Source organism: Lactuca sativa, chromosome 2 (assembly GCF_002870075.4).
Source record: "Lactuca sativa cultivar Salinas chromosome 2, Lsat_Salinas_v11, whole genome shotgun sequence".
Lineage (NCBI taxonomy): Eukaryota > Viridiplantae > Streptophyta > Magnoliopsida > Asterales > Asteraceae > Lactuca > Lactuca sativa.
The window spans coordinates 168,552,238-168,579,899 of NC_056624.2; the positions used below are offsets into that span (position 1 = coordinate 168,552,238).

At 35.6% G+C, this 27,662-nt stretch overlaps 2 protein-coding genes across 2 annotated transcripts; one reads left to right on the forward strand and one right to left on the reverse strand.

Annotated features, from left to right (window-relative positions):
- The first annotated feature begins 14,814 nt into the window (after window positions 1-14,814).
- LOC111902963 (protein LIKE COV 3) lies at window positions 14,815-16,743 on the forward strand. The gene is made up of 6 exons (XM_052768497.1): window positions 14,815-15,015; window positions 15,488-15,540; window positions 15,623-15,732; window positions 15,848-16,015; window positions 16,101-16,328; window positions 16,453-16,743. The coding sequence occupies exons 1-6, from the start codon at window positions 14,902-14,904 to the stop codon at window positions 16,554-16,556; spliced, it is 777 nt and encodes a 258-aa protein (XP_052624457.1). The 5' UTR covers window positions 14,815-14,901; the 3' UTR covers window positions 16,557-16,743.
- Window positions 16,744-16,967: 224 nt separating this feature from the next.
- LOC111902962 (ATP-dependent DNA helicase DDM1) lies at window positions 16,968-21,385 on the reverse strand. The gene is made up of 16 exons (XM_023898759.3): window positions 21,237-21,385; window positions 20,921-21,004; window positions 20,354-20,614; window positions 20,182-20,271; window positions 19,753-20,099; window positions 19,467-19,656; window positions 19,200-19,375; window positions 19,051-19,108; window positions 18,777-18,966; window positions 18,589-18,684; window positions 18,416-18,510; window positions 18,197-18,316; window positions 17,990-18,109; window positions 17,813-17,911; window positions 17,624-17,725; window positions 16,968-17,553 (listed from the first exon to the last, which is right to left on the reverse strand). Exons 2-16 carry the CDS (start codon window positions 20,987-20,989, stop codon window positions 17,317-17,319), a joined length of 2,250 nt encoding a protein of 749 aa, XP_023754527.1. The 5' UTR covers window positions 20,990-21,004; window positions 21,237-21,385; the 3' UTR covers window positions 16,968-17,316.
- Between the last annotated feature and the right edge of the window lie 6,277 nt (window positions 21,386-27,662).

Genomic DNA, 27,662 nt, shown 5'->3' on the forward strand with positions numbered 1-27,662 from the left:
TAATTCAATATATTATGATCCAAATTAATATGATCCAAAAATGTATGACACATAATATCATTATGATTCAAAATACTATGATTCAAAATAATTTGATTCAAAATTTTATTATCCAAAAATAATATGATTCAAAAAAGGTATGAACGAAAAATATTATGATCCTTAATATTCTTTTTATTTAAAATATTATAATTGTTAAACATTAAAAACATTAAAATATTATAATTTGATTCAAAATTTCCGTTTACCTGATGCAACTGGTTGCCATAAGGTTTTAATTGAACACATGTGTACTTCGTATTCTGTGTACAAAAATATACTTTAATGATGCTTAATTATTATATTTTTATAATTCAAAATTAAATGATTCAAAAGAAATATAATGATCCAAATGTTGGATTAAACAAAAACTTTATTTAATTCAATATATTATGATCCAAAAATGTATGACACATAATATCATTATGATTCAAAATACTATGATTCAAAATAATTTGATTCAAAATTTTATTATCCAAAAATAATATGATTCAAAAAAGGTATGAACGAAAAATATTATGATCCTTAATATTCTTTTTATTTAAAATATTATAATTGTTAAACATTAAAAACTCAAACTGATATTTAGTTTAAAAAATCAAAAACATTAAAAAAAAAAAAGCAAACAAAATAAAACAAAATAAAATAAAAAAACTCTAGTATCTTCAAGTATGTAGTAAAGATATTTAAAAAAAATAAAAACGTTAAAACCGAGCACATATATATATATATATATATATATATATATATATATATATATATATATATATATATATATATATATATATATATATATATATATATATATATATATATATATATGTTAAAAAAAATTAATTTCTTTAACGAAAACTTAAAAAATTAAAAAAAAACCGAAAATAAACAAAAAGAAACGGAAAAAAAAAAAAAAAAAAACTCATTTAAATGACGTTGCATGGACATTCGTCGCACATGGTTATTCCATTGAGGTCGTATTACGTTCTATGGACGTGTATCGCGTGCGAACGCATTACGACCAAGTAAATGAATTTGACGTTTGTGTCATTGATGAAATGATTGGTAGAGAATACTAGAATAGTCATCGCGGTTCCTTCCAATTTGTGGGTTCCTATCAGATCTGGACCCTATATATATATATATATATATATATATATATATATATATATATATATATATATATATATATATATATATATATATATATATATATATGTGTGTGTGTGTGTGTGTATATAGGTGTGTGTGTTCAACCATCATTTATAACCATTCACCACTAACATCAACCTCCTACAATCTTAGTGAACAATCAAAATGAGTGCAAGATTTGAAAACTCTAACCAAAAGAAAACAGAAAAAAGAAATCGATTTTCATGTCTTAGGTCTTCATCAACTTGTATAATATTTACATCTTCAAAAAGAGGAATAACAAAACAGAAGAATATTACACAATAGACCCATATCTGTAGCTGGTATTGATTAAAAACATTTAAAAAAACGACGAATGTCATTTGTATCATCATCAAAGTCCTTAGTCATTTGTTATCATTCTTAATATGGAAAACTACAAAAAAGTTCTTACATATGTCTCATAATTGATTTAGTCCTTATATACTTCTTTTATTCAATTAAGTCCCAAAAACCGGTAATCCTATTCAATTTGACCCTTTTACCCGGTCAACAGGTAATCTAACTTTTAAAAATTACACTTTTGGCCCAGATTTCAAATTTTTTTTACAAATTTGGTCCAAAATTTATACTTTTTGCCCAGATTTTAAATTTTATTATAATTTTGGACTCATAATTTTGTTATGAATTTATGTAACACCCACAGATTCGGGCTAATCAATTTAGATATGATAAGCATAAAAATGACTTTTTGATAAAAGATTATGTAGAATAAATAATATTAACTAAGTTATAGTATATTTCACAAGGGTTCCGTATATATAAAGAGCACTGAAATCTGAGTTATAACGAAGAAGTTATGATCTGTCGAAGTTTCGCAACAAAACCGACACGACGTTGTGTGACATAAAAAATGAGTTTATAATAATGTACTTTTTAGCCTTAGTGATCTAAACGAAAGTCATAGTATACGTTAAACCAATAGCATTCATAAAAAGAACGCACAAATCTGACTTCGTATGAGGAAGTTATGATTTTTCTAAAATTTAGCATAGCAGTATGTAGGGGTGAGCATTTGGACCGGACCGGACCGGACCGTTTTTTTGGACCCCCGGGCCGGTTCTCGGTTCTAAGATTTCTCGCCGGTCCGGTCCGGTTTTTTTCCCGGTCCGGTCCGGTTTTTACCGGGTTTAGAACCGGTTGGACATGATTAAGATTTTTGTGATGTTTTTTAAACGCACATAACTCATTCGTTTTAAGTCAGATTGACCTGCGGTTTTTTTCAACATTTAGTTTACAGTTTTGTAGATGAATTTAGACTATAATTTTGTTTATTTTGGTATTATATTCACCGTGTTACAATCCTTCAAAGTAGAGCTATCAAAGCTGAAAAAATTCAGCTTTTCAGCAACATTTTGTAAGCTGTGACGTTTTTTAAACACCCATAACTCATTCGTTTTAAGTCGGATTGACCTACGATTTTTTCCAACATTTAGTTTACAGTTTGTAGATGAGTTTAGACTATAATTTTGTTTATTTTGGTATTATATTCACTGAGCTACAATCCTTTAAAGTAGAGCTATCAAAGTTGAAAAAATTCAGCTTTTTAGCAAGATTTTATTATCTGTGACGTTTTTTAAACACCCATAACTCATTCGTTTTAAGTCGAATTGACCTACGGTTTTTTCCAACATTTAGTTTACAATTTGTAGATGAATTTAGACTATAATTTTGTTTATTTTGGTATTATATTCATTGAGTTACAATCCTTCAAAGTAGAGCTATCAAAGCTGAAATATTTCAGCTTTTTAGTATTATTTATACTATAATTCCGAGTCCGCGTTTAGCACTTGTGGTAGAGCTGTAAGTGAGTATCAAACTAGTTTATCGACATTGATAGTTGAAGCTTTGTTATGCACCCAAGATTGGGTGATAAAGTTTACAAATCTGATAGTTGACAACGTTGGTGACATGTTGAACGATGATGATATAGCTTTGGGTAAAAAAATTACAATCTTTATTTTTTTTATACAATTATTACTTTTTATTAAATACTAACAACATTTTCATTTGTGTTTATGTAGAGATTGCACAAGCTTTAAATATGTTACATATGGATGACAATGATATGAGGAAGAGACCAATGGAAGATTAGATTATGAGTTTATGAAATTTGTTAGTTTGATTGATTTTAAAGTTTAAACTATGATTTTTGTTGTTACGGTAATACTTTTGTATGTTTGTCTTAAAATTGTTTAACTTTTGTTGGTGAACTTGATTTATATGTTAGTTGCTTTTATTTGGAAAATTAATTTTTGCAAATTGCAAGTTATAATATTATACATCAATGTAGATTAGTTAGGCATGAAACGGAAACATATTAATTTTGCAAGTTATAATATTATACATCAATGTAGATTACTTATTATACTCTATGCAATTAAAGTTGTACCGGTCCAAACGGGTCCAAAAACCGGAAAACCCGGACATGGACCCGGACCCGGACACGGACACGGACACGACTCATTCGGTCCGGTCCATGGTCCACAAAATTCTCTATAACCGGTCCGGTCCAAGAGCCGGTCCGGTCCGGTTCGGTCCGGGCCGGTCCAAATGCTCACCCCTAGCAGTATGCAACCCGGAATTTGAATTTTAAATCGACCGATTTTAAGCCGACACAACCTAAATGAGAATCGAAGATCTCATTAATAGGAGCTAAATGATAAAATAGACAGACGAAAACGGACGTCGGATGGCAAGGTTATGAATTTTTAAAGGACTTTACCTGTCTATGCCTGTTAAAATATAACTTTAAAAATAAATCAAAATTAGCCAACAGAGTCTAAATGAAAGTTGTAGAGTACGTTTCCACCTACGCTTGGATATAAAGAATGTCGAAAACAGAGTTCGTATGTGAAAGTTACGGAATTTAGAAGTCGGGATGGGCTGTTGCGAGGGTGAGTACGCCCCGTGTAGTAGAAGCCTACGCCCCGCAGTCTCGCAATGCTTGGCTCTGAAACGTCCACGTCACCTCAACCAAAGGTTGATACCTAGCCCTACTACATGCAGTGTAACCTCATACTCCCTGCATACCGAAGAACACCGAGCGTAACCGAGGATTGGCGCCTATATAAAGGGTGCGAGGGTCTCCTTCATTATTCACGTCATAACCATTCTCTCTCTCTCTCTCTTCTCTCTCTCTCTCTTCTCTCTCTCTCTCTCTCTTTCTTTCTCTCTCTCTAACTTCTATCTAAACCTCCCCCAACCTCTATTACTTCCCAAGTGCTGAGAGGAAAGCCCCGGAGCGCCAGAAGGCTCCGAGAAAAAGAGCTTTTTGGCTCGGAAGTTCTGCCCCCGCAGAGCCCCGTTCCTAGCCAAACCTCCTGGTAAGCGAGTTATGCTTACCCAACTTTATGTATAGCTTAGATTTAAATTTATTATCGTTATTATGAACTTATAAACTATATATATATATATATATATATATATATACATATATATAATAAAATATAATATATAAAGTGTTATTATAATATATTTTAACTACTCGCGGTACGGAGAATCTGGTTTGAAGGGTCGCATAGGGTTGTTGGATTTCAGAAGTGCTATAATGCCAAAATAGTCCTGCCCTCTAGTGTTTCATGTATGGCCCGTGTTTGTACATAGTGGTTGAAAAGTATTGTTTAACACTTATAAAACAATATCGCTCGTAAATAGTCGCTATAAATATTAGACTAAAAATCCAGTGGTAATAATACTTTGTTTCGTCAAAGGAAACGATTGTTAGAAGCGAAGCACTCTCCGAATTTCGAGTCATCACTTTAACAAGTAAGTGCATAGTTACTTTCATCTTACACATAGATATGAAGTATTTAATATAAATTCCGTGATATGTGTGCATATTATATGTGTTCTTGATATCTATGTTGGATGAACAAAATATACATGTTTTATTTGATTTAAACTATATATGTATTTTATACTTATAAAAATATTGGGTAAATATGGGTAGATGAATGATGAGAGATGAAAGATAATATAGATGAACATTGACAACTATGGACTTAGTGTCTGATAGATAAACTATGGCAACTATGGAGTTAGTGCCAAATAGATAAACTCCGACAGTTATGGACTTAGTGTCGTACAAATGAATATTGGCAGCTATGGACTTAGTGTCTTTACAAAAGAACGTTGGCAACTATGGATTTAGTGCCCTATAAATGGGTATTGGCAGCTGTGTACTTAGTGCCTAACAGATAACAGCGGCCGCTATGGACTTAGCGCATGTTGGATGAACCCTGACAGCAATGGACTTCATGCCTATTCCTTAAGACAGTCCTCAATAATAAATATTGAGGATTAGATGATTCTTAGGGAAAATGTTTGAGGATAAATAAAGATAATGGGGATGGGATGTTGGGGTAATTGTTTGATGATTAAACATAATAATTATATTATTGTGGGTTGAAAACCCTATGTACTCACCATGTTTCTCAACCTGACTCACTCAGTTTATTTATATCACAAGCGTCGATACGAAGCTACAATATACTTAGAGATTAAAGGAGATGTAAATCACTAGTGTAAATCAATGTAGGATCTTTTTATGCTTATGTGACATCCCAAAGTTTTAATATAAACAAAATACATTTCTTCGGAAATATTTTGATAATATATTTTTAATGTTTACTAGGAACAAATTCCGTAATATTATTCTTTAAAATGAATATCTGATTTTCAAATAAGCATAAATAAAATTTTTAAAATGACCATGTATTTGGGGTTGTTATAATTTATCCCAACTTTAGTTTTTTTTACAACATTGTTTCTCAAAACAAAATTCTGAATATATTTTTTCTTTATAAAATCATATTTATACAAAAAAAACATATTTTCACATAAAAAATCATATATTTTCTATATAAAAACCTTTTTTTAAAAACTTTTATGTATACAAAGTACCTATTTATTAAAATAGGTATTTATTAATTACAATAAAATATATATACAAACATTTATGTTATTATAAATATGTTTTATAAAAACATATTTATATGCACCTAAATAAGTTTTTGCATACATTTCTTTTGTAAAAACATATTTATATAATTTTTATAAACACCTATTTTATAATAAACGCATTCATATTCGAACACGTTTATATATAAAATGTATACAAACACATATTTTATAAAAATATATTCAAATATGTTTTTATAATATATATATATATATATATATATATATATATATATATATATATATATATATATATACTCACTACAAACTTGTTTTGATAAAAACAACATCATTTGAGAAGTAAATTATCAACAACTAAATTATCCTTTTAAATGTATACCTTAAATAATAGTTATATATTAAAAATAAAAATTAATGTCATAAAATAATAACTCGTATTCAAAATTCAAAATGAATTTTGATCACTGATAAAAATGTGTTTCTTCAAATTAAAAAAAAAAAAAATTTATTGTCATACAACTTTTTTTTGCAACCCACACAACGTTATATTTATAATAAAGTAGTTGTTTGTATAGATTTTTTTGTTAAATAGGAGTTTATATAGATATTTTAGTAAAATATGTGTTGGTATATATCTTTTATAAAAACGAATTTGTATATATTTATGTACTTAATAAATACCTATTTTTAAAAATTGGTATTTTATATACAAAAATTTTAAAAAATATATATATATATATAAAATATAAGATTTTTTATGTGGAAATATGTTTTTTTGTATAAATATGATTTTTTTTAAAGAAAAAAAAATATATTCGAAATTTTTTTTTTTTTGAGAAAAAATTGTATAAAAAACCCTAAAGTTAAGATGAATTCATAACAAAATTCTGAAATTTATGTCTAAAGGGAAAATTTTTGACCAAATTTGTAATAAAATTTAAAATTTGGGCTAAAAGTCTAATTTTTTAAAGTTGGATAACCTATTGACCGAATAAAATGGTTAAATTGAATACGATTACCGGTTTTTAGGATTTAATTGAATACAAAATATATATATATAATAACTTAATTGATTATGAGGCCAATATGTAAGGATTTTTTTTTATAGTTTTCCCTTCTTAGTATTAAGACCCTAATCATAAATATTATCAATATTCATTTGAGTCTTATCATAAATTATTAATCTTTCATCACCTTTTAACCATTTAAAGTGTTTAAAAATAAATATCATTTAAGTCATAGTGTATATATATAAATGCAATGCAATATACTTCTATCACATCCTAAGTCATCTCAAGTTTAATCCTTACATGTCCTTAAGAGAGAAATGTCTCACACAGTCATTATGAGATTTGTCCAAGTAAAGAAGGCATTTTTGCCAAACAATACCCTCGTAAAGAAGGCATGTTAGCCAAACGTGCAAGTCGACTTTCATAGCTACGACAATGTGTTCATCACACAAGATCCATATACAAAGTAACAAGTCACATATTGTATACAAGTGATGCATGTCTAACTTCAAAAATATATCAAAATAGCATACTACTTTGAAAACTCTCATTTTTACTGGTAAACGTAAAATTTGTCATTTTGATCATTTTACCCAAAAACATGAAATGAAAAACATAAAAATTGATAACTTTTCCAAAATTCCGGTTGAAATACAGAAATTACATGAATGACAGTGTCATTTTGAGAAGAATCTTGTTCATTACAACTGAGGGTTGATTCATTTAGTGAATAAACTTATGTATTTGTCTTCCATTTTCGAGCTCAAGTTTGAAGAAACCCCTTCATGCAATATACGCATGTTATTAATTCAAGAATATATAGTCAAAACAACTAATTTTAAAATTCTAAATCATGTGAAATATATAATGCTTTGAAAAAATTTCATGTACCATTTTTACTTTTTATAAGCTTATAAGACATCAGGGTATCCCTATGGAAACAATCAAATGATGTAAGTGGTTTTTGGTTACCATTTTTGTATATGCCAATAGATTTAGATGCACGCCTTTAAAGAAACATCAACAAACCTCTTTTCACATTCAAAATCCACAAATTTATTTAAAATTTCTAAATATAATGGAGTAATCCCCAAAAAACTATAATTAAACAATTATAAAACATACAACCATGGATTATTATTATTTTTAGTTATATCGTACCCATGTATTTGTGCACGGAACTTCATAATTATGAATATTATAAAGTCCCAAAACTCATAACCATTTTTTTTATATAAATAGACCATCATCCAAACATGTTTGTCAAAACTATAAAGTATTCAGAGTATATCAATAAACATTCCAAGAGTACATCAGAGTCAAATAAGCGGAAAATCATGGTGTGTGCAATGCGATCATCCCGAGCTCTTTCCATTCGAACCGGAAGCACCTGAAACATAAACTGAAAATCGTAAGCACAAATCTTAGTGAGTTCCCCAAAATACCACATACCATACATATACGCCAGCTCAAGGATGTGTTGGGTCTATTTCACCCCTGAATCTATTTCAACTCAAATGTCAGCACAAGGTTGTACCGGGTCTATTTCACCCCTAAGTGTATTTCATCCTCGTGTCTATTTCAACTCATATATCAACACAAGGCTATATCGGGTCTATGTCACCCCCGGGTCTATTTCACCCCCACATATATATAGCAAACAGTCACACAAACATACAACACATACAACAGGAGTCATAAAGAGTACAAACATATACAATCCCTAGTATCCTACATCATAGTGAGCAAACTCACCTTGCAAAGAAGCTCAAAATCCAACACGTCCTTAAAATCCCACAATAGGTGCTAGGCATCACCTAGATAACTACACAAGGCAAATCCTTAATTTACCTATCAGGACATTAATGGCTAAACAAAATCCACAAATCAAAGTCAACCATCAAGGTCAACGGTCAAAGTCAACAGTCAATGTTGACTCCAGTTGTCCGCTACGATGTGGTCTTCCTTGGCCAAGTCGTGATTTGCTGACTACCAAACAGTGGGGAAAATCCCCGCCACCACGTTGTGGTGACCTAGGACCACGTTGTGGTTGTCGAGGTTTCCAACAGTTTAAGGCATTAAGTTGTTTTCTCCAATTCCAAGAGCCCCAAAGCTCAGATCTGGTCCAAAATGTGATCTAGAAGGATTAAGTTTCTAACTTTAAATTTTCTAAATTTATCAATTAGGACCACCCAAAAGCTCCAAAACCCAATCTCCATGTCCCAAAAGGCTTAATAAGACAAGAACTTAATCAATAAGCACTTATTCCACAAAATCCAAAGTTCATCCTTTCCATAAGTGATTCTAGCAGCAAAACTAACTTAAAAGTTGGTGCTATAACGCCCTGTTTCTGGTATGTTATTTAATATTATTATTTATTCAAGTTTCAAGAGGAACTCGACGAGTCAGTAGCCCGACTCGTCGAGTAGAGACGGGATTTCGAGCACGTTTAAGTTGACGACTCGGCGAGTCCATCCTGGACTCGGCGAGTCCATCCTGGACTCGGCGAGTCCATCAGTCTGAATGAAACCCTAAATCCCCGGGTTTGTATCCTATTTTAACGACCTTTTGGGCATTCAGTAGCCTCCTTCACCCACAGAAGAGCCTCACACGAAAACCCTAGCCACCCTTATCATTTTGGTGTGTTTTTCTCACTTGGTGAAGTTGTGGTCCATTTGTGGAATAGAGGAAGAGGAGAGAAGAGGAGGAATCAAGGGAGAAGCAGTTAGATCCGAGTTTGTGGGGGTATCACAGTCTTCTTTGAGGTATCAAGCTCAAACCTTTGTCATTCCTCGATTAGATCTCTCGTTTGGCTTGTTTTTATCATTTTTGGCTTGGTAGTAACATTGAAAGCATTTGTTGCCTAGTAGCCTTCAGATATATCTATGTTTGAGCTTTAGAAGCTCAGATCTTCTGCCTTTATGGAACCTTTTTCGCATGAACACCCTAGATCTAACCTTTTAGTGCATTTTGAGCCTTTAAACCCGTATTGATGCATATCTACACGTAAAGTTGGAAACTTTACGTGCTAATCAAGCTTTAGGAACCCAGATATGTAAGTTGCATGCACCGGTTTTGAGCAGAATCAACGAAGTAGTGTTGCATGCAACCGACTTGACGAGTTGTTCTTCAGACTCGGCGAGTCGAGCCGCGAGTCCCCGATTTCTTCCCTTTTATGTGTCATGCCGAGTGGAAACAGTGATCTTTAGGTGGACTCAGTAAGTAGGAGGTCGGACTCATTCATGAAGGGACTCGGCGAGTCAATGCCCTGACTCGGCGAGTCCAAGGCAATCTTCATGCCTCAAGAACAGACTCGACGAGTTGTTCATACAACTCGGCGAGTCACAGTCAGAGTGTTCATGTGTTGAAGGAGGACTCGACGAGTTGTTCATACAACTCGGCGAGTCGGATGCAGATTGACTGAGTGTTAGTATCGAAGAGGAGCTCATCGAGTCTATGCCAAACTCGACGAGTAGTAGCGAGCAGAAGCAAGAAAGTGAGAGTAAGGACTCGACGAGTTGGTGACCCAACTCGACGAGTCAGGTCAACTAAATGTTGACTTTGACCAACAGGTTGACTTTGCCCAGGGGTAAAATAGTCATTTTACCCTCAGTATGATTATCAGTATTTTATTGAGGGTACTTATGGAAATTGTAGCCGGGGTGAAACCGGAGCCACAGCAGACAGATTCCAAAGCAGTTCTTTCAGTAGCTAGACTACGAGGTGAGTTTCCTTCCAGTAGGAACGGGTCTACGGCCACAATGCCGGCCCAATTAGCTAGCAGTAGTTTCCGGAATTCGGTCCGACGTAGCAGATAGTGTGTTTGACGCCTTCATGGCTCAGGCAGGATTTATGTGTTATGTATTCTGGGCTACGGCCTGATGCAGTCTGCAGTATATGTGTTTATGATGATGTGTGTTATGCTAGTTGATATGTGTTTATGCTATGCTATGATTAGTTAGTTCCGGACTTCGGTCCGATGCACTCAGTTCCGGACTTCGGTCCGATGCAGCTGGTTCCGGACACCGGTCCGATGCAGGGGACAAGGTCCCAGTCAGTTCCGGACTACGGTCTGATGTAGTTTCCGGACTTCGGTCTGATGCAGAGGGCAAGGCCCAGTACGTGTTTATATGTTATTGTATGGTATGTGGTAGTTTGGGGGAGCTCACTAAGCTTCATGCTTACAGTTTCAGTTTTGGTTTCAGGTACTTCCGCAAGTAACGGGAAGAGCTCGGGATGATGGCTTCGCACATACCACAGCTTCAGTGTTTATCCTGGGAGTTTGTTTTTATTCATAGTTTGATTTGATACAGTTGTTTCACGACATTTTATTATGAGTTGAGATATTTGACGTATGGTTTTTATGATATGACGATCAGTATATGATTTTTATTATTACTAAAACAAAAAAGTTTGGGTCGTATTTTGAGGATGTTACAGGTGCTTTATAGACATGCATGTCCAATGCATGTCTTGAACCCATATTAGGTCAAAATGAGGGTTTTATGGCCTAATCTCATGCATGGATCAAAAACCCAACCAAACTCCATATCCATGGCACAAAATACACCAAATGTCCCAAAGATTCATAAAGTTGCAAACTTTATGAGATCCCATCATCACAACAAACAAGAAAAAGAAGTTAATGGGAAAAAAAACTCAAGATCTAGCAACCTAGCATGATAAAAATCGAGTCTTGAACACTTACAAAGGCCCAGAAGAGTGCTAAGGTGAAGAATGGAGACTTGCTTGCTTGATCTTTGCTTCTTTTGTAACAACGTGAATTTTCAAAATAATTTTTCATTTTTAAAACATTCATTCCTTCAAAAATAATGTCAAACACATTGTATCAAATGTTATTATCACAAAACTTTTCCCCAGAATCTCTACAAAAACTCCAATGCGTGTGTGTACGAATCATGCCGGCGCCTTCCCACGCTCATCACTAGTACCTGAAACACATAACACAACACCTGTAAGCATAAATGCTTAGTGAGTTCCCCAAAATACCACATATAGCACATGCGCCACTCGAGGCTATAATACGACCCTCTGGTCAAAGTGTCTCAGCAGGACCCTCCAGTCCCGTAGCTCGTTGGACCCTTAGGTCCGGTCATAGCTCGTTGGACCCTCCGGTCCGGTCTATATCATCATACAACATACAAATATTACATAGCACATAATCTCATACATAACACATAAGACCCTCTGGTCATCACATAGTACCACTCTAGGTAACGTATAGTGAGAAGACTCACCTCGATGTCTCGAAAAATATCTGACTCGGAAGAAGTATGATCTAGCCTCCGCCTAATCACATAAAGTAATACTCTCATAAATACAATTGTACTCAACCCTAAATGTCAACAAGCTCAACGGTTAAACTTGACTCGACTCGGCGAGTGCACAAGGGCGACTCGGCGAGTCTACACGTGTCCACTGACTCTCTTAGATTCTCTCTTGGCACGTCAAGTACTTCCCTTGACTCGACGAGTTCCACCTAGCATGAATCGCAAGGCCACCTCGACTCAACTCGCCGAGTCTCAAGAACAACTCGGCGAGTTCCAACTTGAACTCAGACCCCTGACTCACCGAGTCATTCCCCCAACTCGGCAAGTCCACTCACTGAGTGATTAACGAGAAACCTTCATACTACTCGCCGAGTCTGTTCTTGGGACTCGGCGAGTTCATGCCATGCACAAACTCAAAACAAGTTCAGAGGTCAGATCTGTTCCATACAATCATAGATCTGGCCTCCCCAAGCATGATAATCACGTAAACTTCGGACCTTGACACACATATAGCATAGAAATGGTCCAAAATGGTGATTTAGCCCCAAAAATGACATTCCAAGCTCATGACTTCCAAAATGACTCATAAAGCTCCAAGGGTTAAGGTCTCTGGACCTCTTTGGGTCCAGATCCAGAACACAAACTCGAGGAGGGACCAAATACACCACTTAATCAATCTCTAAAAGGGTTAGGAAAACCCTAACACTAAGAATCAACACCAAAACTGAAGAAGGTCCGAGAATAATACCTCAATGAAATCTCTATGAGCTCAAAACCACCAAAAATTGCACCTCCTTCAGCCTCCTCTTGCCTTAAACACTTCCTTCTTGCAAAAACACCCCCCAAATATCAAGATTGGCCTCACCTTCCTCACAAACGCTCTAGATCTCTTTAGGGTTTCTCTCTGGGGTTGGTGGCCGCAAATGACGGCCATAAGGCCCTTTGATAGGTCTCAAACCCTGGAAATTAGGATTTCATTAAACAGCGTGGACTCGCCGAGTCCACTCATGAACTCGCCGAGTCCAGCTGTGAACTCGCGCACAAATCCGCGACCATACTCGGCGAGTCTAGACGCCAACTCGCCGAGTTCCCCCACAAAACCCAAAAATAAAAGAACAAAATCTCATACCTGGGAATCCGGGTGTTACATCTTTCTTCCTCCTTCATCATTCTTTGCTTCAAGGAACACCAAACTAGCTCAATAATGTAGGAAAGTGATTGGGGTTTCTTTAGGGCTTGAGGGGACTGATGAAGGCTGAGGATGAGCAAACCCTAGCCTCCTCATTCCTGTAAATAGGGATCAAACCCGGAAAAATAGGGTTTGCATGTCAGCCGCCACCATATCGTGGTGACTCGAATACACGCAACCCATTTTTGCCTCGTCACGTCATGGTGGTGCCTCCACCAGGTCGTGGAGGGTTTGCATGATCGATTTAAATATGAAAAACATACTTAATGATACGGGGCATTACAAATATGTTGCATCAATTTCTACTCTTAATGTGTTTGACACAAGTAAAATATCTTATATGACTGGAATATGTTAAATCTGTATTGATCTTCACTCCAAAGAGATATTGGGTCAAATAGAAACGTGATACTTGGGTATTAGACATGGTTGTTTTTGGATTGGTTAAATTTTTTAATCGTGATAAATGAAAATAAGAAGATGAAAGATAAAAAAAATGACATTATTACAAATTAAAATCTTAAAAAATGACATTATTACAGATCCTCAACAACGATGTATCCAGCTAGGGTTTTCCAAAGGTGTTACATGTAAGATCAGAAGGCAATATTAATAATGATTGTCCAATCGAGCAATAAAAAGTTGATGAAGGAGTCATGTTGCCTGAGAAGGATCGTGGTGGGTTGGTTCCTGAGAATGTGTGGTCGGTGTCATGTTGCAATGGTGGAGCCGAATTGGGTTAAGGTTTCTGTGATTTTAGGTTACAAATGCAATCCAAGTTTGGAAACTATGAAGACGTGTAAGTATTTGTCAAAAGAAACGGGGTTTGACTTGTTATTTGGTCAAGATGATGTCAGTAATTTGATCTAAGGGTGGAAAAGCTATAAAGAAAATACAATTAAAGGTCCTGATTGTTTAAAATGATGCCGGAAGATTTTATTTTAATATATATTAGAGATAGAGATTAGAGATGCTTCATTATATTTTTGAAAAGAAGTTAACAAATATGAAGAGGGAAGTATGGTCTCCTTTTTGCATATGAAGCAATAGTTAAGGGATGATTTATGTAATTAACGATAGCACAAACGAAAGATTGTATGAACGAACGTACGTGAGTTGGTTATTACTTGCAGAGTCGACGTTGGCAGCTATTCGCATGAAGAAACGGAGAGAAAAATGGGGACGAGAGAGAAAGATAGAGATAGAGATAGAGATCTAGAACGTCTTATACCAATTAGCACATTAAGAAGATCCGAGACGATTGATGGTGATTCCCACTCGTCATCGCCGGCGGAATCCCCTGCACCGGGGGCTTCCTCCTCTTCCCCACACCATTCCGGCAAGGAGGTCTGCAAATTTGTGCGTGTCTCTTCCTGTGGTTTGTTTCTCTTGTGTATCCTCAATATTTGAAATGATATATTAAACCATAATTTGTTTATTAATTCATGCATGTTTGATGATCCGATTAAAATATATACATATATCCAGCTAGGTTTTGATATTGATTTCTAATTAATGTGGTTGATACGATTGATTGTTCGCCACAATTGATACCGAATGTGTACGTCTTATTTGACTAAATTGCATTGTTGTTCTTTGTAATAACACATTCAAAATCTTTCTAGGTTTAAATATCATATACAGCAGAAACAGAATTGATACAGATTCGATTAACTAGAAAAAGGAGAAGAAGTGAAGTCTATTGAACTTCAATTCGATCTTACCATGTTTAACACCGATTGTTGATGAGGATTCTACTAAACATACACATACACGCACTAATTAATGATTTAACGAGTAAATCCGCAGAATTATTAGTGATATTTGTTGTTTTGTATGTGTATATGCAGGCAATAGTGAAAGTAATTCGCAGTTGGGCTTCAAAAAAGTTCATGACTGGATGGTTTGCTTGCTCTCATTATTAATTTCATCGTTTTCATATCTTATTCAATTAATTATTCTCAAAAGTCTTCTTATTTTTGCAGTGTGATTTTATTTCCCATAGCCATCACATTTTATGTGACTTGGTGGTTCATTCAATTCGTGGATGGAATCTTCTCCCCAATCTATTATGTTCTTGGAATCAATACATTTGGTTAGAGCTAGCTAGCTATAGAGGCATTAATTTCATCGAATGCATCAACATACTTAATTTGATCATCATAACATTTTTTTTACTAATATAATAAGTTCTTGTTGTGATCATTCAGGTTTTGGATTTGTGACGTCAATTGGTTTCATATTTTTGGTTGGTGTGTTCATGTCATCATGGTTGGGGTCGTCTCTACTGAGCTTAGGGGAGTTTATCATAAAGAAGCTGCCTGTCATGAGCTACATTTATGCTGCTTCTAAACAAATTAGTTCAGCAATTTCACCAGGTAGTTAATTAATTAATTAACTCAATGTATAATGTATTTCTAATAAATATATAAATTGTAATAGTAGGTGTTTAAATTTGTTTAGGTGAAGAAGGTTCACAAGCATTTAAAGAAGTTGCGATCATAAGGCATCCACATGATGGAGAATACGCAATTGGGTTCATAACATCAACTGTTATGATACGTAAGAATGAAGGGTCTGAAGAGTTATGTTGCGTTTATGTGCCAACAAACCACCTTTATCTTGGAGATATGGTGCTTGTCAATTCAAAAGATGTTATGAAGCCAGACATCTCTGTCAGAGAAGGCATAGGTATTTATTATCACCTTAAAATTACATGTTTTTAACATATAATTAACTTTTTATACATATCCAGCCATAAAAGTAATTATTTGTATTTGTAGCATTAATCTGATTTTTTCTACTATAAATACAGAGATTGTGATCTCAGGAGGCATGTCGATACCAGAGACATTAACTATGGTGGATTTTGAAACAACATTTCCAAGAAGCCGGAAGTTTGTTGTTCCACGAGTATGATTTATAATTCACTCAAAGTGGGGATTTATAATTTTTGCTAAATCTTGATTATTCATGTTATTGAAAATACAAAGAATGGATTTACCCCGTATGGATATGGTTGGTTGTAACCTGTAATTGCCGACAAACATTGTATTACTTGTAACTCATGAAAGAAAAACAATAAATCAAAATAATATCTTCTTTTCTTTTTCTTTCATATCATCTCTGCTTTTAGCCTAATATTTTTCTTCAATTAAAAGTAAACAATTTGCAAATTTGGAGAAGCACCAATCACAATGTGTTACTTTTTTGGAAATCTATCATTTGAATGAAATGAATACAATATAATTTGAAATTGTTTACTTATTCACCAAATACCGATAACCTAACTTCTAATAACAAAATGTTAAAAAACAACTCACAAGGGCATGCATAATGTTCAATACTTTGATTGAATAAGAACATAAAGGAAATAGGAGGTGTGACACTACTACCCTCTCGATTGCATCACACATTATATGGAGAGAAAATAGGAATGCAAAATGCAAAACATGTTTAACATTTTGTTACTACTACTGCCCATTCTCTCTTAAGTCTTACCAATATTACATCACATGAACCTACTCACATTTAAAAGAGAAGGGTCATAATTCCATTTTCTAGACCCACACAAAATCCTAACCAAACACCGACTACACCATCATTCCAAAAAAAAAAACAAAAAAGAGGCAACTGTGAGTGTTTGTTCCAAAAGGGGAAAATGGTAAACATGGTTGAGTTAGTTGTTGACAGTGGAAAGCATCCCACCAGTGGCTGTGGGAATGACCACCTCCCAACCAGGGCCTTTAAGTGGCAGTGCACTTGCCATGTACTCGGGCTTCTCATCTGATCCTGCTTTTGCAAGCAGATCACTCCTATCCAACACCCTTTCAAGATCCTCCTCGCTTATATCTGTTTGTATCCTTTTGTCTTCTGGATCATCATCATCTCTCAAAAGCGCCAGCATGTCCTCCTCCTATACCATTATATCATATTTTCATTATCAATTAAAATGATTTATTAAGTAAATGTATATAACAACCTACCTTCAAAACTTCTGTGTTTGTCTTCTCCTGTTGAAACTGACCTTTTCCAATCACGACATGCTCCAGCCTTAGCTTACTGAAAGCTCTTTTCAAAATCCGACCCTACAATTATCATATCAACCAAATGTTTACTTAATTATATAACATTTTAAGAAAAAAATAACAGAATACACGAAATCAAATAAATACCTCAACAGATTGTGCAGTTGCAAGCCTGTAGACATGAACAGGCTTTGTTTGCCCAATTCTATGACATCTGTCCATTGCTTGAAGATCCATTTGAGGATTCTGAACCAGATCCAATTATGTTTATTAAATTAAAATATAAAAAGAAAAAAGATTTAATATGTTGGATGATGGATGTACCCAGTCACTATCATATAAAATGCAGGTATCAGCTGCAGTCAGATTGATTCCTAGCCCACCAGCCCTTGTGCTCAGAAGGAATATTCTAAGATCACTATCCACATCATTGAACTCCTGAATCTGTAGTTTTTTTATAAAAAAAAAAAAAAAAATTAGAATACAATCATCAAAGCTTATAACCAATAATTTTACTTAAACTAAACTTACTTGTTGTCTTCTTTCATCTAACTTCACATTCCCATCAATTCTACAAACTTCGATACCCTTTTCACTGAAGTAGTAATGCATTATATCCAATATCTTAGTCCACTGAGAGAAAATTAAAACCTGTTGTTCACAAAAATCAAACATACCATTAGTTACAATTTACAAATAATAATACTCAACACCAAAAAGAACAAACACTAATTTAATTTAATTTAATACTTTGTGTTTGCGAGCCAACAGCTTTTGCAGCAATTTTTCAAGCAACTGAAATTTCCCACATTGTCCAACTATTTGTTCTACAGGTGGATAAAAACCTATCCAAACAAAAATAATCAATATTTATTTAAAATATTCAATATACTAGTTATTTAATTCAATAAATTCAAACATACATGAACCCTCAAAGGCTCCCTCCAACAGATCAGGATGGTTGCAGTTTTTCCTGAGTTGAATCATCAGATTATTTAGCTGTCCTTTAGAACCACGACCTGTAATTTTATTTTTTTTAAATAAAACCATTATAAATACTATATTTTTTATTATTTCGAATTTAACAAAGAAACATTTGCAATTGCAATACCAGTGTCGACTTTCTCTCTCAGATAAGCTTCAAGAGACTTGTTGACCAAAAGATCTTGGAAATTCTTTTGATGCTCAGTAAGAGTAGCATACAAAATTATCTCTTTTTTGCGAGGAAGCATTTGTTCAACATCTTCTTTCATTCTTCTCAAAAGAAAAGGACGCAAAATAGCATGCAACTTTGCTACAACCTGAAATTATAAACAAATATTCAATAAAAAAAAGAGTAAGAAATAAGGGTAGGGAATAAAGTATATAAATAATTTTTTACATACTTTTGATTTTCTCCCTTCTTCTCCTTCCTCAGTGTTTGACTTTCCAGATAGATCAAACCTATGTTTACATCATATTATTAAGAAGAAACGAAGATTTATATAGTTGTATAAAGATAAAATTATAATTTTTTTTATAAAATAAAAGTTACCATGACTCAAATTCCGCATGGGATGAGAATATATCAGGCAAAATGAAGTTGAGCAAAGACCAAAGTTCTGCAAGATTGTTCTGAAGAGGTGTTCCAGTCAACAAAAGCTTGTTTTCAACACGTAACCATTTTAACTCTCTTAATAATTTGCATTGAAAATTCTTCAATCTGTGACCCTGTATGTTATGAAATTTAACAATTTAGTTGAAGGAAATAAAACAATGATAGGCATAACAGAATAGATAAGAATAAGGTAACTAGAAGCACCTCATCAACCACAAGGTATTTCCAATTGTAATGCCTCAAGTGCTTTTTAGCATCATTCATTGCTACTTCATATGAAGTAATTACAATTGGAAACTTTGGGCCTATTGATTTTGGCATGTGTTTTCTCCTTAATTCCTCTCTTGCAGATCTATCTCCATGGTAGATGATTGCATTCATAGATGGGACAAACCTTCACAAACAAGAAAAGATAGAGTTGAAATTTGAACACTCAAACTTGAAAGAAACCAATAAAAATAAAAACTTTGTAGAACAGGAAAAATAATACCTTGCAATCTCATTTGCCCAATTTGACAAAGTAGACAAAGGGGCAATAACCAAGTAGGGCCCATCTAAGCCATTCCCTTTTAAATGTGCAAGAAAACCAATAGTTTGTATTGTTTTCCCAAGTCCCATTTGGTCAGCAAGAATACCATTAAGACCATTTTGCCACAATGAGATCATCCATTTCACACCTTTGACTTGATAAGGTTTCAACTTTCCACCAGTCAACAAAGGAACAAGCTCAGCCTGCTCTATTGCAGCTCTCTCTTCTTTACTAATATTGGTGTCATCAAAAGGGGTACCTTCATTAGATCGTGTAAGCATGGCTGCTACAGCTGTTTTGGCCTTCCTCTGAAAAACATGAAGTAATATTGTTATGACTTGGGTAAAAACAGAGAAACTGTAGAGAAAAAAACAAGATAAAAGACATTACTGTGTTGTAATTTGAGGCAGATTTTCTTTTAGCACCACGGCCTTTCTTCTTCGCCCCTTTTACTTCTTGAACATCTTCAGCCACCCCATTCTGCAATTGCAACTCAGAAAATGTGAGCAAATGTCATATTATGAGCAGAAGATCGAAGATAATAGAGGGCATGGGAGCATACTTTAGTTATATCGTCCATTTTTTCCAGTAAAAATTCAGAGTAAAGCTGAGTTTGAGTAAGAAGCTCATCCAGTTTAGTAAACTGTGTGTCATTCAAGGTAGGAGGTTCCTTTGCCACACTTTCTTCTTCCTGATTCCTTTGTTGTTCAAGTTTTACTTCCTCTTCTGCCATTACAGCTGAGATGAGAGTTGCGTCCCCATTTTTTGCCTCACCTAATAGTACATCTTCCATCTTCACAGCAGATTTATCCTTGCAGACATCCTTCAAAATAAGTCGGGAGTAACAGTTAAGAAGGTAACCAAGAGCTTTAACTTTTTAAACAAAATATCCAGGCAGAAACCTCCAGGAAAAAAGGATAAACAAAATCTGTAGACATGGCGGCGTAAAGCATATAGGATCACAGTAGATTCAAAGATCTTATAGCTAAAATGAGGTTCGACAAACTAGAGAAGGTAAATATAAACAATAAAGCCACACGCACGCACAAAAAACTGATTTTAAGCATATACAAAGTAAAGCACGGAGTAAACGAAAAAGGGGGAAATGTATAAAAATATGATAACACACCTCGTCTTCAAGCACCGAAGTCGGAGAATCTGCTACTGGTTCTTCCATGACTTCGTTTTTAGGCACCATCTCGCAGTCAAAACCCTAGAAAATAAAGTCAAACAAAATCAAATTTTCAACACAAAATGTATACAAGGAAATTAGAACTTAAAACGCGAACAAAATGTCTGAAAAGTTTCAAAGCAAAAACTGCAAACCGGAAAGGTGAACTGAATCGCAAGCATATGGTGATAACATATATCAACATATATGGGGAAATTAAAGCATCATCCACATAAAACAGCAAAATTATTTCAAATCCGAGGGTGAAACTTACTTGGATCTCTGCAGGAAGCGTGAAGAGGAGCGGTGGAGAAGTCCGATGACAATGGAGAGTGGCAGGAAAGGTTTTCAATGGAAGAAAAAGGGGGGTGTTTGGTAGTGTTTAATAGGCTTGTGTAATCGAGGAGTGGGCGGGAAAATGTGAATTTGCTTTAATGCCCTGGAAAGAGGATACAATTACGAGTGGAGCCATTCTTCACGCCATTACTGGTCATTTTTCAAATTTATTCCACCAATCGATATACTTTATGCGGATGGGTTTAATACTAAACATTATTTTAAATAATAATTTTAAAAGAGTTTTAAAAAAATTATATGATTATTTAAGACACCTTCTGATAGGCATATACCGGATCAAAATTGCAACTTAACAGTCACAAGCCCAGATCAGAAATGGGTCACGGTAGCCCAACTCGAGTTACTACATTAAGTGACTGTCTTGAGATGAAGTTAACCACGTGTTTTTGTTTAACCCACAAGTTATTTTCCATTTGTTAGTTTTTTTTATTGTTGTCTTTTTACTTATTGTTGAAGCTGTCAAGTTAGTTTTATTTTTGATTTCCACAAGTTTAGGAAACGTGGTTAGTGGGTATTTTCTTTGGCGTATATGTACAGAAAAAAAAAAAGGAATGAAGCAGTTTTTTGAAGTTCCTGAAATTTATTTGCTTTCTCTGTATTTTAATGGAGGAATCAAAGTCCATGCTATTCTAATTCGTTACAGGTAATTAGAAGGTGAACTTGGGCAGCTAAATCGGAAGTCTCGTGGTGTAACTGTATCGAGTAATTTCAGGTTTAGTTTTCAACCTGTTATAATTTGTTGTGTTGGGTATTTTCGATCCTGATTCATAGCCTGTTGCTATCATATTGGTATCAGAGAATGGATACCCGAAGCATAAGCGAGATGAAGAAGCTAATTGCTGATGCTCTTGAGAATGACCGAAAAGAAAGAGAACAACAGATGAAAGCGTTGCAAGACCAGGTGCAAGAACTTATCGTTTCCCAAAATCATCGATTAGAAGAAGAGAATAATTCAGGAGGTACTGATGGTTCGTTTGTTCGTGGCGACAAGGAGAAATCAGGTACTCGTGTAACTGACATCAAAGTCGATATTCCAGAGTATGATGGGAAGATGGATCCTGATGAATTTCTCGATTGGATGCGAACGGTGGAACGGGTGTTTGATTACAAGCAATTGACAGAGGCTCACAAGGTGAAAATCGTAGCCCTCAAGTTTCGCAAATACGCTTCAACCTGGTGGTCCAATGTTTGTTTACAACGTGAACGCTCTGGGAAAGACAAGATTCAAACATGGTTTAAGATGAAAAAGAAACTAAAAGAAAAGTTCCTTCCATCTTATTATATTCAACAGAGTTTCGGCCAACTACACTCCTTGAAGCAAGGTACGAGTACTGTTGAGGAATATTCGCGTGAATTTGAGTATCTGTTAATGAAGTGCGATGTACCAGAGGATGACCCCCAGACTTTGGTGCGTTATTTGGGAGGTCTAGAATCTCGGGTTGCTCAGGTTGTTGAATTACACCCATATCAAACCCTAGCAGACCTCACTCTACTGGCCCACAAAGTAGATGTGCAACAGCGTGGTAAAGGAAAATATGAGTCCAGTCGTTTTTCTCTTAAGCCCAATTTAACCTCAAAATCCAACTCTAACTTTAAGCCCACCCCACCTATCACTCACAAAACACCTTTCGTTCCAAACACCAATTCCGAACCTCAAAGAGCTCCACGCCGATGTTTCCGATGTCAAGGCTTAGGGCACATCGCGTCTGAATGCCCAAACAAACGAGTAATTTCGTTAGCCGATTTCGAATCAGCAGGAGGTTTTGAAGCTGAATCCAATGAAACCATCATTCCTGGACACTTGATTGAAGATGAAGTCGAAGTAACTGGTCCGGATGACGGGCCATGTCTTGTAGTTCGTCGAGCCCTCAGCACGACTACAGCTTCAGGTACAGAATTACAACGTGAAGCAATTTTTCATACTCGATGTACGATTGATCAAAAGGTGTGCTCGGTGATAATTGATGGGGGTAGCTGCACCAATGTTGCTTCTCAGACTTTGATTACAAAATTAAACCTCAACACACAGCCTCACCCTTCTCCTTATGTTATTCAATGGCTTAATCAGGGAAAAGGGATACGTGTTTCTCACCGCGTTCTGTTATCTTTTAGCATCGGTAAATCGTATGCAGACGAAATTTGGTGTGATGTTATACCAATGGATGCGTGTCATGTGCTATTAGGGCGTCCTTGGCAGTACGACAGACGCGTAATTCACGATGGGTATTTCAACACCTACTCTTTCTATCATAACAACCGCAAAATTGTTCTCACGCCCATCACACCAACTTCAACCTCCTCAAAAACCACAACCACCTTGAGTACAATTCTTCAATCTGAGTATCATGAATATGCGTCTTTTAAAGACCATCTCCTGTTGGGACTTGACGAAGAAGAAAAGCAACCTCAATCTCTGCTGTCCCCTGTTATACAGACTTTATTGAAGGCCTATGCACAAGTTTTTCCCGATGAAATCCCCATGGGACTTCCACCTCCACGCTCTATTCAACACAAAATCGACCTTATACCGGGGTCTGTGTTACCCAACAAACCTGCCTACAGAACCAATCCCAAAGAAACCATTGAAATCCGAAAACAAGTTGACAAGTTACTTGAGAAAGGACTAATTCGTGAATCTCTTAGCCCTTGTGCAGTGCCTACTTTACTTGTACCCAAAAAGAACGGAGAATGGAGGATGTGTATGGATAGCCGATCCATAAACAAGATCACCATCAAGTATCGTTTTCCTATTCCGAGGCTTAACGACTTACTGGATGAGCTTCATGGCTCAACCGTGTTTTCTAAAGTAGACTTGCGGAGTGGCTATCATCAAATCAGAATCTATGAAGGGGATGAATGGAAAACGGCCTTCAAGACCAAAGAAGGGCTATACGAGTGGTTAGTTATGCCGTTTGGACTGTCCAATGCGCCAAGTACTTTCATGAGGCTGATGAATCACGTTCTAAAACCATTTCTGGGGCGTTTTATTGTTGTGTATTTCGATGACATACTTGTGTACAGCCAGAGTATGGAAGATCATCAGACTCATCTTGTTCAACTATTCCAAGTCCTTGATCAAGAAAAGTTATATGGAAACTTGGAAAAATGCGAGTTTTTCACGAAACAAGTCAATTTTCTTGGTTATCTAGTTACTGAACAAGGAATACAAGTAGATGAGAAGAAAGTTCAAGCAATCCGCGACTGGCCCGTCCCGCAATCCATCCAACAAGTTCGAAGTTTTCATGGTCTCGCCTCTTTTTACCGGCGTTTTATCAAAAACTTCAGCACCATCGTCGCTCCAATGACTGACATTACCAGATTCAAAATATTCAAGTGGACACCTCAAGCTCAACGAGCTTTTGATGAGCTCAAACTACAGCTATCGTCTACTCCAGTATTAGCGTTACCATGTTTTCAGGAGATGTTTGAAGTCGAGTGTGACGCATCTGGTGTCGGCATAGGCGCGGTTCTGTCCCAACAAACCCGTCCCGTTGCTTATTTCAGCGAAAAGTTTAATGATGCAAAGAGGCGATACTCAACTTACGATAAGGAATTTTATGCAATTGTTCGGGCCTTGGATCATTGGCAACACTATTTGATTTCTAAAGAATTCATTCTACATTCTGACCATGAGGCATTAAAGTACATCCAAGGCCAGCATAAACTTCAGCCACGACATGCTAAATGGGTCGAATTCCTTCAGGCGTTCACATTCACAATTAAACACAAGGCAGGGAAGTTAAATAGAGGTGCTGATGCTTTATCTCGTAAATATTCCTTATTGAATTCGCTTCAACCTATAGTTATGGGACTCGATCTTTTACAATGTGCATACCCAACAGACCCTGATTTTGGGGAAATATATCACACTTGTTGCAACCATGCTAACGGCGAATTTCACATCTTTAATGGGTTTCTTTTTAAAAGACAGCGGTTATGTGTTCCTCGCCACAGTGTGCGGTTGGTTATCCTACAGGAAGCACACGAAGGTGGCTTGGCTGGTCACCTTGGAGTTGACAAAACACTTCATATTGTGCGGCACCAGTTTTTTTGGCCACAAATGAATAAAGATGTGGGTCATTACATACGACGATGTCTTCAATGTCATCAAGCCAAAAGTCAGTCGTCTCCACACGGCTTATACCTGCCACTACCAGTCCCTGTTGCGCCTTGGGAGGATGTGAGTATAGATTTCATTACCGGGTTGCCCCGTACCCGGCAGCACAAGGATTCCATAATGGTTGTCGTCGACCGATTTTCTAAAATGGCACACTTTGTAGCGTGTCATACCACCTATGATGCTGTCAAGATCGCGACATTATACTTCAAGGAGATAGTTCGACTTCATGGGATTCCGAAAACCATGGTTAGTGATCGAGATGCTAAGTTCTTGAGTCATTTCTGGCTGACTCTATGGCGGAAATTGGGAACGAAACTCAAATTTAGCACCGCTAGCCATCCTCAAACAGATGGTCAGACAGAAGTTACTAATCGCACACTTGGGTCGTTACTCCGTTCACTTATCACCACTAACCTGAAAGAATGGGAGGACTTGTTACCACGCGCTGAGTTTGCATACAACCGGGCTCCTAGCAAGACCACAGGCCGTAGTCCTTTTGAGGTTGTTTATGGGCTGAATCCATCCACACCCCTTGATTTAGCTGTCCTTGACACGACCACTAAGTTTAGTAAAGAAGCAAGTGATGCAGCAGCTGATATCAAGACAATTCATCAACAGGTTCATGATAAAATTACCAAGTCAAATGAACTGGTTAAATATCGTCGGGACAAGGGACGAAAACATGTGTTTTTTAAACCAGGTGATCTTGTTTGGTTACACTTTCGAAAAGAGAGATTCCCTTCCAAAAGGCGTTCCAAATTAAGTCCACGTGCGGATGGCCCTTTTAAAGTTCTCAGCAAAGTCAATGACAATGCCTATGAAATTGACTTATCGGGAAATACATCTGCATCCGCTACCATTAATGTTGCTGATCTCCAACCTTACTACGACCCTGATGAAGACCTTCCAAGTTTGAGGTCAAACTTTTTCACAGTCGGGGAGGATGATAGGCATATACCGGATCAAAATTGCAACTTAACAGTCACAAGCCCAGATCAGAAATGGGTCACGGTAGCCCAACTCGAGTTACTACATTAAGTGACTGTCTTGAGATGAAGTTAACCACGTGTTTTTGTTTAACCCACAAGTTATTTTCCATTTGTTAGTTTTTTTTATTGTTGTCTTTTTACTTATTGTTGAAGCTGTCAAGTTAGTTTTATTTTTGATTTCCACAAGTTTAGGAAACGTGGTTAGTGGGTATTTTCTTTGGCGTATATGTACAGAAAAAAAAAAAGGAATGAAGCAGTTTTTTGAAGTTCCTGAAATTTATTTGCTTTCTCTGTATTTTAATGGAGGAATCAAAGTCCATGCTATTCTAATTCGTTACAGGTAATTAGAAGGTGAACTTGGGCAGCTAAATCGGAAGTCTCGTGGTGTAACTGTATCGAGTAATTTCAGGTTTAGTTTTCAACCTGTTATAATTTGTTGTGTTGGGTATTTTCGATCCTGATTCATAGCCTGTTGCTATCATGTATTTTGTATGAAGTAAATTACTTACTTAAAATTACTTTAAATGATTTATAGGTTGACGTTGATAGTGTTGTTAGTTTCCATAATCGACCATTTTGTAAATGTTAATACTCAATACTTTTATGATACAAAGCAAAACGGTATGTTTATAATGAGGATTGAACTTGATTGAATGTTTATTTAACACTTATACAAAATCTGTTCTCTCTTAACTCGGACATTAAATCTTTATTTAATGAAATAAGATTGAGTTTGACATTGTTAGGGGCCATTCACTAGTAACATGTTACTTGAAGGATGGACTTAGACTATTTATACAAAATATGATGTTAAGTCCACTTCACATTAATATAAGTGCCAAATATGGATCTCCCCCTTTCTCACAATAATACAACACTTACTTTTTATACATTTCGTAGATATTCAACCACTTAGTCCCAACTAAAGATCAAAATATGTACAATAAAAGGATTTGTAAGTGTGTTTCGAAGTATTTTAGCATATGTTATGTTCCATAAAATATGCTAAATCTTTAAGAAAAAACTTCTAAGAGATTAGGGTTGTCAAAAGTAGCAAAAATGGCACGTGTATTGCTTTATAAATTCGGTCGAGTAGGTGTACAAATATCGGTTGGTCGGGATTATCTCAACCCAAAACTAACGGCCCATATCGAATATGTCTACCCTTTTGGTGCACTTGGACCCAAGTTTTGTAAGGAAAACTTTTTGATAATTGTATTAAACCCGTTTTAAA

Coding starts and splice junctions, on each gene's coding strand:
- LOC111902962 (XM_023898759.3), bottom strand. CDS start 20,989: ATGGTGCCTAAAAACGAAGTCATGGAAGAACCAGTAGCAGATTCTCCG. Junction 20,615..20,920: donor CTTCGGTGCTTGAAGACGAG/GTGTGTTATCAT, acceptor CTTATTTTGAAG/GATGTCTGCAAGGATAAATC. Junction 20,272..20,353: donor AAATGGACGATATAACTAAA/GTATGCTCCCAT, acceptor TTGCAATTGCAG/AATGGGGTGGCTGAAGATGT.
- LOC111902963 (XM_052768497.1), top strand. CDS start 14,902: ATGGTGATTCCCACTCGTCATCGCCGGCGGAATCCCCTGCACCGGGGG. Junction 15,733..15,847: donor TCTTGGAATCAATACATTTG/GTTAGAGCTAGC, acceptor GTGATCATTCAG/GTTTTGGATTTGTGACGTCA. Junction 16,016..16,100: donor TAGTTCAGCAATTTCACCAG/GTAGTTAATTAA, acceptor AAATTTGTTTAG/GTGAAGAAGGTTCACAAGCA.